Source organism: Barbus barbus (genome assembly GCF_936440315.1).
Source record: "Barbus barbus genome assembly, chromosome: 23".
NCBI lineage: Eukaryota > Metazoa > Chordata > Actinopteri > Cypriniformes > Cyprinidae > Barbus > Barbus barbus.
The window spans coordinates 3,790,217-3,809,658 of NC_136751.1; the positions used below are offsets into that span (position 1 = coordinate 3,790,217).

General features: G+C 35.9%; 1 protein-coding gene across 1 annotated transcript in view; it reads right to left on the reverse strand.

The window, feature by feature from the left end:
- Positions 1 to 1,860: 1,860 nt before the first annotated feature.
- Positions 1,861 to 19,442, reverse strand: part of LOC306843217 (segment polarity protein dishevelled homolog DVL-3-like) — a 35,002-nt gene continuing 17,420 nt past the window's right edge. The window contains exons 4-15 of the mRNA XM_079374554.1: positions 16,214 to 16,368; positions 16,000 to 16,135; positions 13,808 to 13,901; positions 13,641 to 13,710; positions 13,358 to 13,497; positions 13,192 to 13,268; positions 13,023 to 13,090; positions 11,669 to 11,818; positions 10,788 to 10,919; positions 8,346 to 8,513; positions 8,019 to 8,228; positions 1,861 to 4,469 (exon numbers count right to left, since the gene is read on the reverse strand). Coding sequence (XP_079230680.1) covers positions 4,087 to 4,469; positions 8,019 to 8,228; positions 8,346 to 8,513; positions 10,788 to 10,919; positions 11,669 to 11,818; positions 13,023 to 13,090; positions 13,192 to 13,268; positions 13,358 to 13,497; positions 13,641 to 13,710; positions 13,808 to 13,901; positions 16,000 to 16,135; positions 16,214 to 16,368 — 1,783 coding nt within the window. The 3' untranslated portion in view covers positions 1,861 to 4,086. The remainder of the gene's footprint in view (positions 4,470 to 8,018; positions 8,229 to 8,345; positions 8,514 to 10,787; positions 10,920 to 11,668; positions 11,819 to 13,022; positions 13,091 to 13,191; positions 13,269 to 13,357; positions 13,498 to 13,640; positions 13,711 to 13,807; positions 13,902 to 15,999; positions 16,136 to 16,213; positions 16,369 to 19,442) is intronic.

Consider the following 19,442-nt stretch of genomic DNA (forward strand, 5'->3'; position numbering starts at 1 on the left):
AATAATTAAATGTATCATTTTGATGGCGGATTGTAATCCAGAAAGGATTATGTGTTTATGAAACACATGTGAATGAAATTAAATTATATTCCAGTTTTAAATGTGCATCTGATTACAGATAGCCTGGGATTACACTTGTATTTTAAAGAAAACCAGTTGGAAGGGAGCATAGTTTGATTTTTGGGTTAATAGAAGTTCTTAATATGAAATTCGAATGGCATGACAATTAAATTAGGCTTTTCCAGAAACTGAAATCTATACGTTAATACACACTATACTCATAGTCACTCAATGCTGATATTGTTAACATTCATAATTTGAGAATAAAGTATAACAATAATAATAATTTGCACTGTTTAATGTGTGCTAACCGATCTTTTGATTAAATCACCATTGGTAGCACGATTTATTGTAATGCTTTTATCCTCAGTTGGTCAGAACAAAGGTGGCAGACTTGTTACTTGTTCAGATATACAGCAATATACGGTGAAAATTCTTATTTGGGTCATATATTCCAAGACGTAGGCTAGAATCTGTGATTGCAAAGTACAGTAAATATTCACACCAGTGCGGTGACTGACAGATTCCCACACATACTCCTAAAAACATTAGATTCAAAAAGCTGCAATTCCAGGTTTTCAAACAGAGATGGCGACGAAGAGGCTAAACTTACGGACTGCAGCTTTAAGTGTTCTTAAAGAGAGTACACCGAAGAGAGTAGGCTACATTACATAATTGAGTACACTTTAAAAAGTGCATATTAATAATGTCACTTTTTTACATTTAAAATCGTTGTTTTAATAATCTCTTGTCATGCTTTAATGAAGTAGGCCTGATGTGTTGAATAACATATTAAAGAACACTTAGTAATAATTTAAACTGTAGTTTCTTACCCAGTATTATTTTTTTACTTTAATTAGATTTATTATATTTTAAATGTACTAAATTCCAATGTAGAAATATATATTACACAGAGAAAAGCACCGTACAGTTCAAATAAGTACATTTAATATACATTTAAACTGTAATACATTTTCATGTAGTTGTAAATAACATGCAATTGCAGTAAGTGCGTAAAAACAAAGTATTTTTTATATAAAAAATTACCTTAAAAGTATACTAAAGTGTGCTTCGTTTTCACATGGGTTTGAGATGCAATCATCCGATTTTTGACTGTCATTCAACTTCATTTTCTCTGTTGTAAAAATGCATGAAATGTTCATGTCATAGTAAAGTGTCACACTCCGTTACACATATAGCTCAAACAAACATATGTATTTTCTTTCTGTTTTATTCTCATAAAAACGTTTTCCCACACTGATTCTGACGGTCTGCCAGCATTTAAGGGAGAAGAATATATATTTCATTCTCTTTGGCTCTCAGAAGTGCTGTTCTATGATTTATATTTCCACTGTATCAAAGCAAGATCCAGGGACAAGCCGTAATTTATATACAACATGAACACGCTTCACACTTTATAAACAAGCCATAACCCTAAAAAAGAAACTTTAGCACGTAACCTGTCCTGTACTCTCAGTCTGCATCCTCTGTGCTACAGACATAAATCATGCAGCTGGTTATAAAATCGATGAAAAATCCCATAAACTTCCAGTATAGGGCTTAAAGCACTTGCTTCTCCAGTCCTCCACCAGTGTGATTTACTGAAATGTAAGCAAGTTATGTTACTGTAATGATCTGTAAGGCCTGGATTCAATGTCCTGGATTCCAGAAAACACTCCTACTGTATGAGAAAAATATTTACAGCTGTCTGTAACCCATCATTTGACAAGAGGAACCATCATAAATCAGTGAAAAAAGCATTTCTTGGCCTCCAAACGCACACATCTAGAGTCAAATCCACTGCAACAGTCTTCAAGTTTATTTACACAATATTTTAATATTCACTAAGCACATGATGCCATATTTAGAACAGAAGAATTTTGTTAGATCCAGTAATAGCTCTGTTCTCTTGAGACACAGTGAGATCTTTTTTAATGCTAGTGTGTGTAACTTGTTAAAATACTTTCTCCTTTCATTTCAATGTTCAGTCAACTATAAGAAAGCCGTCTGTAGGCTGACACTCTGAAGAGTGTGAACACTGATGCTGCTGCATTACATTTGTTCAAAATTAGTGAAAAAGTGAAAAAACCACCCTTCATTTTCTACCACCTTAAATGGAGCATGAGCGGAAATGAGCTGTGACTTCCCCCAAGCACATATATAAAATTCCCTTGTGTTTCTTGTGAAAAAGAAGTGCTTAATTGTATTGACTTTGCACTTGTACTTGCATTTAAAGAGAGTACACTTTCATGCATGTTTCTTAACACACTTGTACACTTTTAAAAAGTGCACTTTGTAATGTCAAATTGCAAAAAAATGCACATTTTAAACCCTTGTTTAAATGATCTTTGTCATGCTCTAAAGAAGCACACTTATTTTTATGTGTTGACTAACATATTACACACAAGTTTCGATAGAAATAACATTAAAGTATATTTTAGTTTACTATACATGCTTGTCAATACATTCGGCAGTACACTTTAAACATATTTCAAAGACCACATTATGAAATTACAAATAACGATATACAAAAATGTTCGACTAATTGCATTTAATATAAATTTAAACTATAAAATATTTTCATTTAAAGATGTTTTAAGCATCCAAAGACATCACATTCAGTTTGCACGCGAGTATGTTTTTCTAAAATATATTTCTGTAATTAGTACTCTTTTTAAAAGTGTGCTAAAGTGTACTTCTTTTTTACAAGAGGCTGTTTGCTGAAAACACATTCTTTGGTTGTATAGTAAGTTTTAAGGAATTATGTAAAAAAATGGACTTTATTTTTGTTGTCTTCATGACTGCAGAAGAATAAAAGTGATTTTCTAAAAAGATGCACACTCAGTGTTTAGGCAATAAACTATATTTATAAATAAAACAATTTGTTTTGTTTTGTCATAAAACAGTGTACAGCGAGTATTAAATTGAACCATTCAATACGATCTGTTTCCAATAATTAAAAATGTGATAAATGCATCTGAGAAAAAAAAAGAAGGTTTACAGAGACGTAGAGTGCTGATGGTTAATGATGACAGACATTAACATATTAAGTACTGTGTTGTTTGGGGAAGAGTGAGAGAGTGAAGAGAGCTGCTCGCCATCATATAATAATAATAATAATGCATCATCGGGTTGCTTTAGGACGGCTGATAACATTGAAATAACATCACTGTTGCAGGTTCAGTACATGTAATACAGGTGGACTGTTACAAAGAATAACATTACAGGACTGAATATCTCCCAGTTAAGTTCTTTCAATCAACATCAAACCATAATTGACTTGATTTACTTCATAAATGTCCCTGCTCTTATTGTGCACAATTCATCAGTTCAGGTTATTAAAGCAACAAAACAGATGAAAAAACATCATGCATCATGTTTAATAAATTCATGTTAACCCAAAGAGTATACGGCAGACTTAAAGTCCTGTCTGTAAACTTAAAAACTCTCTCTCTTTCTCTTTCTCTCTCACTATGCACCATTCTTAGCAGAAAATTAAAGCCATAAATATAAAATAATTGCCAAAGATTCTATCTTTTGATAGTGTTTGTCTTTTTTAAAATCATTAAAAATGATTTGTTCATCCTTAAAAAGCAAAAGGTGATTTAGAAGTAAAAGACGTCCTCACTTTCTTCTCATATCATGCTTTTCTCTCCTGTTAATCTTTGATTGAAAAACATATCTTGAGGTTAATAAACCAGTCAGAGGACAAAATATAAAAAAATGCAGGTAAAGTACATAAAAAGTACACAAAAACCAGCACGCATTCACCTTCATCACTGCATCCCATAGAGTCTCCTTAAACCAGAGACCTCTGGTCTCTGAGGGCATGATGGGATACGTGATCTGTTCCAGTCTTCTTCACTGAAGAAAGTGCAAGCCACAGGACACAGGAGGGACATTAGGAGGGACACTCAGCCACTAAAAAGTCAATGCATCTCTTTCTTGTCTTGCTCCACATCTTTTTTTCTTGATTTCACGGTCCCTTGAGCATGTGAGTCGACCCTCAGGGTCAACTGAAGAACATCACATGACGTCGACGAAGAACTCACTGGGGTTCCCCATGGCCATGCGGAAAGATTGGCGTGAGGCTGTGAGTTCGGGCGGCACCGAGGCCAGGTCTCGGTCCGGAGGAGAGCCCGGCGCTGCTGTTACGAGTGGCTGTGGCTGTGTCTGTGGCTGTGGAGGGAGGCCGGGCGCTCCACACACCAGGCTCTGCACGCTCTGGATGGTGTGTGAGCTATGCACGCTGTGTTCGCTAGGGGGCGCCGCAGAGCGCTCGCTGGGAGCCTTCTCTCTTTTCTCGGACTCGCTGCCGCTGCCGGATCGGCCTCCAGACTCTTGTGTTCCAGCTGCTACCTTTGCATCATTTTTGCTGCCGCTTCGATTCGAGCCACTGCTTCGACTGCCTGTGAGCGAAATGAAAGAAAGGAAAGGAAAAGAAAAGTGAGACTTCCTTTTTAAGTCTAATTCTTCGGTCACTTTTCAATGTATTTGCCTTGTCATTGGATCAGATATAACAAGGGCAGAAGAGCTGACCACAGGATCAGAAAGAGGCATTAAGGGCAATATTTGCCCCCTGGAAGTGATTTCCTGGGCATTTTCTTTACTTTTGTGAGTGTGTGTGTGTGTGTATATATATATATATATATATATAGGTGCATCTCAATAAATTAGAATGTCATGAAAAAGTTCATTTTTTCTTGTAAGTTATTCCAAAAAGTGAAACTTTCATATATTTTAGATTCATTGCATGTAAAGTAAAACATTTCGAAAGTTGTTTTGTTTTAATTTTGATGATTAGAGCTTACAGCTCATGAAAGTCAAAAATCAGTATCTCAAAATATTAGAATATTTACATTTGAGTTTCAATTAATGACCATCTATACAGTATAAATTCTGGGTATCTCTTGTTCTTTGAAACCACAATAATGGGGAAGACTGTTGACTTGGCAATGATCCAGAAGACGCTCATTGACGCCCTCCACAAAGAGGGTGAGTCACAGAGGGTCATTACTGAAAGCTGTGGCTGTTTACAGAGTGCTGTATCAAAGCATATTAAATGCAAAGTTGACTGGAAGGAAGAATTTGGGTAGGAAAAGGTGCACAAGCAACAGGGATGACCGCAAGCTTGAGAATACTGTCAAGAAAAGCTGATTCAAACACTTGGGAGAGCTTCACAAGGAGTGGACTGAAGCTGGAGTCAGTGCATCAAGAGTCTCCACGCTCAGACGTCTTCAGGAAAAGGGCTACCAAGCCACTTCTGAACCAGAGACAACGTCAGAAGCGTCTTACCTGGGCTGTGGAGAAAAAGAACTGGACTGTTGCTCAGTGGTCCAAAGTCTTCTTTTCAGATGAAAGTAAATTTTGCATTTCATTTGGAAATCAAGGTCCCAGAGTCTGGAGGAAGAGTGGAGAGGCACAGAATCCATGTTGCTTGAAGTCCAGTGTGAAGTTTCCACAGTCAGTGATGATTTGGGCTGCCATGTCATCTGCTGGTGTTGGTCCACTGTGTTTTCTGAAGTCCACAGTCAACGCAGCCATCTACCAGGAAATTTTAGAGCACTTCATGCTTCCTTCTGCTGACAAGCTTTATGGAGATGCTGATTTCATTTTCCAGCAGGACTTGGCACCTGCCCACACTGCCAAAAGTACCAAAAGCTGGTTCAACGACCATGGTGTTACTGTGTTTGATTGGCCAGCAAACTCGCCTGACCTGAACCCCATAGAGAATCTATGGGGTACTGTCAAGAGGAAGATGAGAGACACCAGACCCAACAACGCAGATGACCTGAAGGCCGCTATCAAAGCAACCTGGGCTTCCATACCACCTCAGCAGTGCCACAAACTGATCACCTCCATGCCACCCCGAATTGAGGCAGTAATTAAAGCAAAAGGAACCCCTATAAGTATTGAGTACATATACAGTAAATGAACATACTTTCCAGAAGGCCAACAATTCACTAAAAATGTTTTTTTTATTGGTCTTATGAACTATTCTAATTTGTTGAGATAGTGAATTGGTGGGTTTTTGTTAAATGTGAGCCTAAATCATCACAATTAAAAAAAACAAAGACTTAAACTACTTCAGTCTATGTGCACTGAATTTATTTAATACATGAGTTTCACAATTTGAATTGAATTACTGAAATAAATGAACTTTTTCACGACATTCTAATTTATTATGATGCACCTGTATATATATATATATATATACACTAGAGCTGCCCTCGACTAAGGATTTTTCTTGTCGACTAGTAGTCGTTCGTTTTAAGCACAGTAGACTAATCGCACGTTTATTAATAAACCATTTAAATCATATAATGAGCCTTCAATTGCCTACATAGCCTATTAAGCACTCAAGCAAACGCATAAAGCTTGCCACAGCGCACCAGCAGAAGTAATGATTGTGAATGTGTCAGGGAAAAACCGTAATGAGAATACATTAACATTTTAATAATTTGGTAAACTAGTGCTTTCTTTGTTTTTGGCTTAAGAGATGAAGTCGGAGACACTGACACATCGTCGTCGCAGTAGTGGATGCGCCTGTATGCATGTTTCATACAGATTACATAATATTTGTTTTCCATTTGAATTGGTTCATTTGAATGCAGACATTTCACTCTTTATAGATATATTTTTAATGTCTGTAATGCACAGATATACACGGAGTTTCGTGTTCAAGTTCACAGAGACCGAGACGGCAGAAAGCGCATCCTGTTTGCTTTCATTATTTTACAAAAGCACGTTTTGTTGTTATTGTGAGTGCACACAAATAAACATAGAGTCTTTACAGATTTCAAAGATGTATTACTCTTATCTGTATGTCAAAAATGAGGGAGTATTTTAAGAAACAGTGAGCACACCGTCTCCATCTGTCATGCTACTGTACAGCTTCCATACTCTGCACAGACACGTCAATAGTGCACATTTCTCTAGGTTAACATTTAATTGAGCGGCCATATAAAGTTGCTAATACTAACTTATTTCAGATGATAAACCATATTTGAGGTCGACGAATGATAGGCGAGCATTTGGATGTCCTGTCTGATGTACTGTATTACCATAGACTAGCCGTTAACAATCTGTCCATCGTGGACTGCTTTTTTTTGTGCGACTAAGCTACTAATAAAATTTTGGTCGACCAAGCCTCTTCTGGTTGACTAACGATTAGTCGACTATTAGGAGGAAGCCCTAATATACACATATATACATATCCATCGCCATCCCAAGGGTTGTGCCAAGTGTGTGACCACACAAGGCCTTGTGCCTCTATGGGCCTCATGCCAAAATAAAGTGTTTTTGTCTTACAAAAGACTATAATAGCTAAAAAGCATAGCTAATAGTGAGACTATGTGTATCATGATACTGCATTATGTTTCTTAAAAATGTTGTCAATGTTGGGCAGAAACCTTGTACATTCAAAACTTTTCAGGAAATGTAAAAAAAAAACACTATTTTTTTAAATAATTGCATTGTCAAAGATTAACATTTTACCAAAATCGAGCTTAAGTGGAGTTACAAGGTTTTTTGTGGTTACAAGGAATGTGATTTGCCCATCATTAGAAGTTTGTTACAAAATGTCATGTTATTAAAGATGAAGTTCTACGCACAGGCTATTTATAACTGCTTAGTTCTTGCTATGATTGATGGCAAAAAATTTGTGAACAATTTAAATTTTTTGTATCTCTTTTAGTATATTTTAAAAGGTTATTTTAAAATGTATTCCATTGATGCAAAGCTGAATTTTCAGCATCATTACTCCAGTCTTCAGTGTCACATGATCCTTCAGAAATCATTCTAATATCCTGATGCTGAGCAGAATTAAATGTAATGCCATACGTCTTAATTGCAATGTAATCATAATAGTTTTACTTTAGTTGGGCAGGTGAATTTGGAGAAATTGTTCATTTGTGGTGGCATTTTTGCCCCAAGCCCCTGATCGAATGCAGTCTCACCTTCGCTGTGCGGGCTGCCAGCGCTGCCGCCCCCAGCGGTGAAGCTGGGGTCGTGCACAGGGTGGGGATTGTACGGGTGAGGGATGGGGTACTGATAAGGGAACGTGAGCGGCCAGGGAGCTACACCAGGGTGAGGCAACGGAGCCAGAGTGTCCTGGTCAGACGCTCCACTAGAACCATCATGGTCATGCAAGGTGAGACTGGCCATATCTGAGACAGAAGAGGAACAAACAGGAGGGAATAGAGTTTACTCCAAATGAATAAATAAAAGCTGCTTCGATGTGAAAGAGTGGGGACAAATCGAAGAACTAAAGATCAGGAACTCACTGCCGCACAGGTCTCCAAAGATGTAATAGCACTGTTCAGAGAAGGTGATCTTGTTGACAGTGTGCCGGATGTAGCCAGCTTTTAGCAGGTTGCTGGCGTATTTGCGTGCCTCCCGTCTGTCAGTGAAGCCCTCGACGTGATGATAGAGCCAATCCACCACATCTGAACCTGAGAGGAAAACTAATATTTTACTTCTGAAGACACTAGCGGAATATCCACATCCAACTTCAATTGAATGAATTCTCTTAAATTAATTATTATTTAAAACAATTATGATTGTTACCAATAAAATCAAATACAGAAGTGGCTGTAAATTCACCCTTGTGAAAAAGTGTACTTATTATGGAAATAATGCTTTTGAATTTTACTTTATAAGAATATACTTGAGTGAACGGAGTCTAATACATGTGCATGCTATTTACATTTAAATTAAAATGTATTAAATAGTTTTATTAATTTACATTAAATGCAGTTTTTTTTAACTAAAGAGTGCTTTTTAGCCTACTAAAGTCGGACTTCACATATTTTTATATGTAATTTCATAATTACTTCTATTGTCTTTGAAATGCACTGACAAGCAATTATAGTAAACTAAAATAAAAAACTTCTCAATGTCATTTTTATTGACACTTCTAAGTAATATATTTAAATATATTCACAATTATACATTTCTAATGATGAAGTTGAACTTAAGTACATTTAAAATATATTAACTTTTAACTGTAATATCTAATATCACGCTAAAGTAAAATTATGATCAAATACATGTGTTTTAGTATGTAACACTTCTTAAAAATAATATTAAACATACTTAACACATAGTAATTAACATAGTAGTTAAAGTGGGACAACATAAGGATTCCAACTTTAAAGTAAAACATTTAAATTGACAGTATTACAAAGTCCACTTAAGTGTGTTGGAGAAACAGTCATGAAAGCGTCTCTCTTTAAGTGCACATAAGTAGCATTTTCAATTAGTTTTCATTGTTATGCTGATGATACTCAACTATATATCTCAACAAGACCAGATGAAACTTCTAAACTATCTAAGATAATAGATTGTGTAAAAAATGTAAAAGATTGGATGACCAATCATTTCCTCCTATTAAATTCAGATAAGACAGAGATATTACTTATTGGACCAAAAAACAGTACACAGAATCTCTTGGATTACAATTTACAACTAGACGGATGCACTGTCACGTCCTCTAAAGTCAAAAATCTGGGTGTTATATTAGACAGCAACTTGTCCTTTGAAAATCATATTTCCCATGTTACAAAAACAGCATTCTTCCATCTTAGAAACATTGCCAAGCTTCGAAACATGATACCTGTTTCTGATGCATGCATTCATGACCTCTAGACTGGACTATTGTAATGCACTGCTAGCTGGTTGTCCTGCATCTTCAATAAACAAGCTACAGATATATACAGAGTTCTTACCAGGTCAAGAAAATATGATCATATTACCCCAATTTTACAGTCTCTGCACTGGCTACCTATTCAGTTCCGTATCATTTACTAAATATTATTACTTGCCTATAAGGCCCTAAATGGTTTAGCTCCTGCGTACCTAACTTGTCTTCTACCACGCTACAATCCAACCCGCTCCCTAAGGTCACAAAACTCTGGACTTTTGGTAGTACCTAGGATAGCAAAGTCCACTAAAGGAGGTAGAGCTTTTTCACATTTGGCTCCCAAACTCTGGAATAGCCTTCCTGATAACATTCGGTGTTCAGACACACTCTCCCTGTGTTTAAATCTAGATTAAAGACACATCTCTTTAGCCAAGCATTCACATAATGCACCTTATAATCTTGTACTGCAGTTATATCTGATCAGACGTACATTATTATTATTGAACAAATCATTTTTGCTTAGATGGAACAGCAGCTACGCTAATTATGTCTCTATTTGTTTCTCTGTTTCTGAATGACAGAAGCTTCAGTCTGGATCCAACCCTTAAATGATCTGAGATGACCGAACACCTGAGAAAAGATAATGCCAACCCCTCAGAGGACCTCAGAGGATGCCAACGCTCAGACAACATACAGAATTACCACATTTTGCCATAAGTTAAATATATTAAGGTTCTGCAATATATAAATAATTTCCTGTAGAGCTGCTTTGCAACGATTTGTATCGTAAAAAGCGCTATACAAATAAACTTGAACTTTTATTCAATTATTATTATATATTACAGTTTTTACAAAAATATATTTTCAAGATTTGAAACACACTACAAGTGCACATTCAATACAGTTAAACACACTTGTTTTTCACACAGACATGACTGGATAGATACAGACAGTGATGAAACATCAAACATGAGATCACAGATAATAAAAAAGAGGAATTCATTATGAGGACCTGTTTATCCCTTTTTGTGGCATTTTCACTCCATGCCAAAGTTACATTTTAAGAGTGAGGCTGCAAGTTTACCTATGAAGGCGTTGGGGATGGTGATCTTCAGCCACATTCTGTCCCGCACCTCCAGGCCTGACTCTGCAGATGCCATTGCTTTGGCTACTGCTGCCATGTCGCTATGGATGGACAGATGGAAATCCTCGAACCCTGCAGAGTAAAGCACAATGAGACGGTGCACAGCAGTCTACAGATGCGAGTGAACTACTAAGACGTGCTCTGAACATCAAGATGTTGTAGCCGTTATCAACTGATCTAGGAGGAGTTTTTGATTTCTCAAACATCACAAATCAATCTAATTTCCCTTGGTGTGCTTAATTATATTTAATGTGCACTTGTAGTGTACTTTAAATCTTAAAAAGTACACTTTCATGACTGTCTCTTAACACACTTAAGTGCTCTTTGCAATAAAGTCAAATGAAATTTTTTTTTTAATTATTGTTTTAGTAATCTTTTGTTATGCGTTAAAGAAGTACACTTATTTTAATGTGTTGACTAACATACTAAAGCATACTATTATAAATTTATAATACTAATACAAACTACAATAAAAAAAAAATTATTGTAAATGACGTGATTATGTGTAAACATTACATTCAGTTCATAGTAATAGATTCTCTTACTTTTAGTATTTTATTTACAAGAAATGTGTAAAAGTATTCTAAAGTGTACTTGTTTTTCACAAGGGCTGTACAGCCTAATTTTCAGTGTATAATTTACTGTATGTATTTTGTTCAAGACTACTCACAAATCTTTTAATTTTCATTTGACACACAGTTGGTAAGAGCTACGGTCACAACACAGTAAGCAGTGGGTTGGCAGATGAAGTCATCCTCTGGGGACAGACAGCGGGCACAGCAGAGGTGGATTATGGGAAGGGTGGGTGGATAAACACTTACGCTCAGTCTCTGGAATGGAGCTTGTGATGGAGGAGCTGGTGGAGGTGATTGTGCTCATGGAAGGGCTCATACCGTACACTGGGTACGTCCCCGTCATAGCAGCAGTGTGAGACACCCAGGCAGCAGGGTCTATGGGACGGATCGGCTCACCTGAACAAACACAGGGGGAGTAAACAGATGCCTGGTCACTAGACGCTACCAAAGAGGTCAAAAACAGTCAAAGAAAATTATTTAATTTGAACTATGAAAGAGAAATGGTTGCGAACAGCATTTCTTGTTTAAAAGAATAGTTCTTTAAAAGATTTGAAAACTACAGTTCACCCAGAAATTAAAATTTACTCACCCTCAGGCCATCCAAAATGTAGATGAGTTTGTTTCTTCATCTGAGAAATTCAGCATTATATCAGTAATGGATATATAGCAATGGATGCTCTGCAGTGAATGGGTGCCGTCAGAATGAGAGTCCAAACAGCTGATAAAAACATCACAATAATCCACACCTCTCCAGTCCATCAGTTAACATCTTGTCTTGTGAAGTGAAAAGCTATGTGTTTGTAAGTAACAAATTCATCATTGAGACATTTTAACTTCAAACCATCACTGCTTGCCAAAATACAAGTCCATAATCCATAATAACGCATCCTACAGTGAAAAAGCCATCAAAACCCACTGACTCTTAAGTCGCTGGGGTATATTTGTAGCAATAGCCAAAAATACATTGCATGGGTCAAAATTATTGATTTTTCTTTTATGCCAAAAATCATTAGGACATTAAGTAAAGATCATGTTCCATGAAGATATTTTGTCAATTTCCTACTGTAAATATATCAAAACTTAATTTTTGATTAGTAATATGCATTGCTAAGAACTTCATTTGGACAACTTTAAAGGTGATTTTCTCAATATTTTGATGTTTTTGTACCCACAGATTCCAGATTTTCAAATAGTTGTATCTCTTGATCTGTGCATATTTCTCTCTTGATTCAACAAAACTTTTTCACTGGAGAAAGCAATATTATGGATAAAAGAGTGATGGTCTGAAATTAAAACTGTCTTAAATATAGATTAGTTTCTTACAAACATGCAGCTTTTCACTTCACAATAAATAAATTGATGAACTGGAGTGGTGTGGATTATGGTGATGTTTTTATCAGCTGTTTGGATTCTCATTCTGACGGCACCCATTCACTGCAGAGGATCCATTGCTGAGCAAGTGATGCAATGCTACATTTCTCCAAATTTGTTCCAATGAAGCAACAAACTCATCTACATCTTGATTAGCCTCAGGGTGATTTAATTTTCATATATGGTGAACTATGTCTTTAATAGCACTGTAACACAGTAGCTCTCTTACTTCGTGGGAGGGTGAAACAGCTACGAGGGTTTGGATCCCAGCATTTGGCCACAGTCAGTATGATGGGTCTGTAAATGTAAACATACACACACAAAAAACCATCAGTGCTGATATAATTCTCATTTGGTCTATAATGAGAGCATGGGACATCACAACGTCCACTTCTTACCCAGGTTTATGAACAATCTCTCGTAGCACCCTCACTGCATCATCATTACTCATGTTCTCAAAGTTGATATCGTTCACCTATAACAAAACAAGCAACTCTTAGAAATCACAAACAACCACCATGATCAGGAATATCTTACAGTATAAAACAAACAGCCAAAACAGACCTGCAGAAGCATGTCACCAGGCTCAATGCGTCCGTCAGCAGCCACTGCACCGCCCTTCATGATGGAGCCGATGTAGATTCCTCCATCGCCCCTCTCATTACTCTGCCCGACTATACTAATGCCCAGAAAATTATACTTCTCTATAGTAAGGTGGAGAGAGAAATACATCATAATGATGCTGCAAATTCAGCTTAGCGTCACTGGAATAAATGACATTTTAGTCTTTAACAGAGCAGTGCATGTTCAATGGCAGACACACAGATATACATGTGCACATACTCACCCATGTTTAATGTGACAGTTATGATGTTCAGAGACATGGTGGAGTCAGTTATGCTGCTGAACGATGAGGACTGGAGAGATCGAGAGAAAGAGAGCGAGAGATGAGGACACACTTAAAGAGACAAAACTTCCAACACGGATAGCCATGAGGTTTATCTGGAGTCTCACCCTCTCCATTCTGGGTGCTTTGGGTTTCCGTCTGCGGCGGCGATGGCGTCTCATGAGACGGGACGATGTGCTCTGCTCCGTAGAGCTGCTGAACCTGAAGCAGCATCACAGATGACATACAATCTTCAAAACATCATATTCTTTTGTGCACATATAATGCACATTACAGTCCTCTCAGCTCTGACTGGTCCTGAGAGTCACGTGATGCATACCAGCCAACTGTCTGCATTAGTGTAGTAGTGTATCAGACCATGGAAAACCTTGCTTTGTGTTGGCTTTCCAGAGCATGTGATCTGAGTGTACATTAAGTCATCTTCATGAGGAGCCATAAGCTACACTTAACATGTATAGTTCAAACATATCTCTGACTCTTACAATGTTACTGGATCTTTTTGTATATATAACTTTATAATGTCCATATTCAGATGACCTCTCTTAAGATTGGCCTCTTTACATGTGAAAACAATATCAGCATAGTTCACACTGTCATTGATCAGGATGGGGCAGAAAGGGTCCTTGTTATAGATTTTATTATTTTGGACCTTTAAAAACTATGAGGACCCTTAAGATTTTTTTGGCATTTGGACATTTTTTTCAGGACCATCAAGCTCATTCTGCCCTTTAATTATCATTAGGGTAATGCAAACTACAGAGTGTCATTCTTATTATTTTAACGGAAAATAAAAAAGAAAATTTTTATTATTATTATTATGCATACATCAGCTTTTGTTGTATATCCTTTAATCAATAAACTTAATTTAAATGTAAATTTTTTATTAAAAATTTGAATTAAAATGTGTTTAATTAAAATGATTTATTTTAATTTTAATAAGAAATCATTGCAAAACTAGTATTTTGTACTGTAATACAATAAAAATGGACTATTACTGTAATGAACATCCTTGTTAAAAACAATGAGAAAGATAAAAAAAAAAATTTTTTTAAATCATTGTGAAATTTCTGTATTTCGTCTGTAATACAATAACACTTGGACCTTATTACTGTAATAAAAAAAATGCTGCTAAAAATAATGTGAGAGAAATTCATTTAATTTGCTAAAAAAATCAATACAAAACCGTATTTTGTTCTATAATGCTGTAAAAAATGTACTGTATTAACTTTAACAAACTTCAGCATTAAAAATAATGAGACATTTATTTTACTAAAGCATATTGCAAAATAGTATTCTTTACTGAAATATAATAAAAAATGTAGTGCATTACTAATCAATTGTAAAAAATCATGAGAAAGACAATACCAGATGCACTACAACAATGTGAACTGAGGCAAATTGTCCTGAAATTAATATCACATTGTAAACAATTCTCAGGATGCTAATAGTACAGATTACATTTACTTGCAAAATATTTTTTTTCTAATTTTTCTGACTGACCATTGTGCAGTTTAAGACAGGTTCATTAAAAGTCATAGATACCACAATAGCAGACTGACAAGGGAAAAATAACTTAATATAAATTACAGCACAAATTGTCTCCACTAATGGCTGGATAACAGAAAAACTGTATGGAAAAAATGTGACATGTCAGGACCTAATTTAATGGCTTTTTAATGAGTTTTCTGTTTAAGAGTCTGGTTGGACTGGGAAGGGCGCTTTGCATTGTTAAAGTTCTGTCTACATAGTGTACATCAGACTAAGGCTGAGCGATATGGCCAAAAATATTATGGTAATATCTTTTTCCATATCAAAAGATATTGATATTTATCACAATAATATATTAGGAAATGCTTTACACATTTTGTTAGACCTTGACTATGAATGTAAACATAACTTTTCGGTTTGTTCACAATTAAACTCCACAGAATAATCTAACTTTTAATTTAGTGCCCCATGAAATTCATTTTATTTTCCCATAAATTATTATTTATTTATTTTTTTTTGAAACAGTGAGCATCACGTGTGTTCGTGTAGTAGACCCAACTACACAGACTTACAAGCAACATGCACTGACTGGCTGTTGTTGTGTTTATTTCTGCTGTTAGATTCATCTAAATCGAATAAAAATGTCAAAAGCTTATTATCATTATTGACGTTACTGACTAATTTTCTTGTGATCTTGACATGGAATCGTTTATCGCCCGCCCTACATCAGACATCGGTTTCAAAAGAGTAAGAGAAATGCTTGTTTTCCGTGACTGGTTTCTTGAAATAAGTCTGTGAGAGCAGGACTCACCTGCTAGCAGAGTCCTCCTCCTCCGAGTCGAAGAAGCTGGTGGTGTCCAGCTCACTGCTCATCACCGTGGACGAACTCTCATAGCCGGCGATCTCCGGCCTGCGCTCCGGCCGCGAGTGACCGTTCAACCGGCCTCCTGCAGCACACAACTCTCATCAAACAAGCCTGTGTGTTTCCTCACCATTAGCCAGGACTGACTTATGGGTAAACTTACCATGGTCATGTGTATCTTTCCTACGAGGCCTCTCTCTCTCCCTCTCTCGGTCTCTGTCTCTGACTCTCTCTCGCTCTCGGTCTCTTCTCAGCGATGGACCCACTTCAGGCTCGGTATCATTGCCCAGGTCATCCTGACTTCCTGCGGCATTCGCACTGGACCAAGAAGACAGATGGACACTAACACGTAGCTGAGTGACACGTGCCACATGCAAAGGCTTTTTAAAGAGAACTCAGTCAACTACTGATAGATGATGTGTGAACAAAACCATTTCTAAACAGGGTTTACTTAATGATTAATTCGCTAATCAATTTATAAAGCATTTGTAAATAATTGGACTATGAAGGAGTGTCATGTTAGATTCATAGACAATGCAATATTTGACCTATTCTATATAATTAAACAAAATCACTGTGATGAACAGCAGTATTGAAGATGTAATTCATACTATAGTCTGATAAAAAATCAGTTACTTGAAATGCCATACAGAAAAAAAAAAAAAAAAAAAAAAAAAAAAAAAAAAAAATATATATATATATATATATATATATATATATATATATATATATATATATATATATATATATATATACACACATGCACATTTATTTTATTTATTATTATTATTTTCTTGAAAATATATTAAACAAAAAATGGCCCAAAATATATTAGTAAAAATATATTTACATAAATATTTTTGGTACATTTTGAAATATATTTCTAAAATATAATTTTTTTAAATAAAATAATAAATAAAATATAAAATTTAACAATTTATTTGAGTTAGCTGCCAATAATTCTAATTTTTGTAACTCGAAGAACTAAAATAACTAAAACTAATAAATAATAATCAATAGAAACTAACAAAAACCCACAACAAAATTACTAAAACTAACTAAATTTAAAGTGAAAACAGAAAATACAAAAATAAAATAAAATACAAAATATTTAATAATAATAATAATAATAAATAAAATTGATAATATATTTTATAGTGTTTTACTATAATACCATACTACTATTATAGTATATCAATGATACTAAAATAACACTGGAAACAGGCAGTATGTGTGTCATTAACCAGTCACGCCATAAACAAGCTATTCTTCATCAATAGCACACAACATGTGTACAGTAAACATTCACAATGAAAACCTAATTATGGCTAATAACAATTTGTAACTCAGAAAGTTGTGACTCAAAAAAAAACAAATCCCTGAAGTGATTTGAAGGCAGCATAAATGTCAGCTGATCCTGTGTGTTGGGGCAAAGTACAGTGTTTTAGTGTGTCTGTATGTGAGGAGATCTTTGTTGAGGATCAGCAGCAGAGGGCGATCACAGGTTGCTGCTGTATTTGTGTTCAGTGTATGAATAATTAACCTGCAGCAAACACACTCACACAGAGGGGAGTCATGCTGCCTGACAGACAGAACAGGAAACACACACACAGACAGGAAACACATGTGGTTACACGCAGATAAAGAGACCCACTGACCAACAATGCCACAAACAGACCTGTGGGAAAACCAGAAACCTGGAGGGCCACACACTGATACGGACAAGAAAATAAAAAACATCAAAAACTATTTAACGGCTGCACGATTTTGTCAAAATAAACCATTTTGGTATTATTTCGACAAACATTGAGTGCGAAATTTGAACTGTGAAATCATAAACATTTAACGTCCCAATAGAGCGCAACAGTAACCGCCCTTGTTCAGCAGCCTTGGTTTCAGACGCATTTTTCTTTTTAAATCATTGGCCCGGTTTCATAGACAGGTTTTAGCCTAAACCAGGATTAGGCCATAGTTCAATTAGGACATTTAAGTAAGTTTTATAAACATGCCTTAGAAAAAAGCATTACGTTTACGTTGTTTTAACATATACATTACGTATATGTTTTAAGATCAGTCAGTGCAAGTTTCTTTCAGTTGAAAGAGCTCAGATTTACATTTTAGTCTGGGACTAGATTTAAGCCTTGTCTGTGAAACCGGGGGATTAAGTAATAAAGCCATGAACCATAATGAATCTTTTAAATCAAACAATACTTTTATCCTTATGAAAAACGAGGACACTACAGCATACTTTTAAAAAGAGTTTTAATTACAGAAATAATAAACTCTAAAATATACACTTAAGTGTGAACAGAATGTAATGTAATACTTCATTGAATTTAAATTCAGTTTATATAAAATGCATATTCAATGCAATTACATGAACTTAAGTGTGCTTTTGTTGACCCACTTAAGTAGGACTTAAAGCAATCAATGCCTTTGTAAGAAAAACATTGATCTAAACTGATGAGCAGGTCTTTCTTTGAGGGCCTGTAGAGTTGATTAGATGGGGTCTCCAGCTTATTGGAAAATTTGAACACGCACAGATCTGAGACTCACACAGGTCTTCTTAACACACTCCTGTGATCAGGCAGATGTCATTAAGGGTATTGACGTGCTAGCGCTCTCGGGGTTAGGGCTCTGATTAGTTCACGTTAGAGGAAACCGGTGCCTTTGAGACCGAAGGGTAATGAGTTCATGTCAACAACGAGCGCTTCCGGTCTCTAACCACCTCCAGAGTGTGTATCTGACAAGATCACACACAGTATTTAGCAAACTGTGTCCTTTCTTGAAGTTTTTATTGTTTAATGTATTGTTTTGTTGTCACACTAAGGTTTATATTGTTTAAAGGAACACTCCACTTTTTTTGGAAATAGGCTCATTTTTACAACTCCCCAACAGTTGAGTTTTACCGTTTTTGAATCCATTCAGCCGATCTCCGGGTCTGGCGGTAGCACTTTTAGCTTAGCTTAGCATAGATCAATGAATCGGATTAGACTGTGTAATATCATTGGTCTAATGGTCTAATCCGATTCAATGATTTATGCTAAGCTAAGCTAAAAGTGCTACCGCCAGACCCGGAGATCGGCTGAATGGATTCAAAAACGGTAAAACTCAACTGTTTATCTCTAGGGGAGTTGTAAAATGAGCCTATTTCCAAAAAAGTGGAGTGTTCCTTTAATTGTTTCATGTTAAAATACTTTTTCCTGGCTCAACCAGTGGAGTGATATAGAGATGTGACAACCTGCCTCAACAATGTCAGAGCATTTGAGTAGAAACATAATTATATAATTAAAAAGCTGATGTAAAAACGGCTTTATGTGAAATTTAAATATTTGTAGTTTTTGAGTGTATTTGAGTGATAATTTTATTAAATAAAATGAATTAGTTAATCG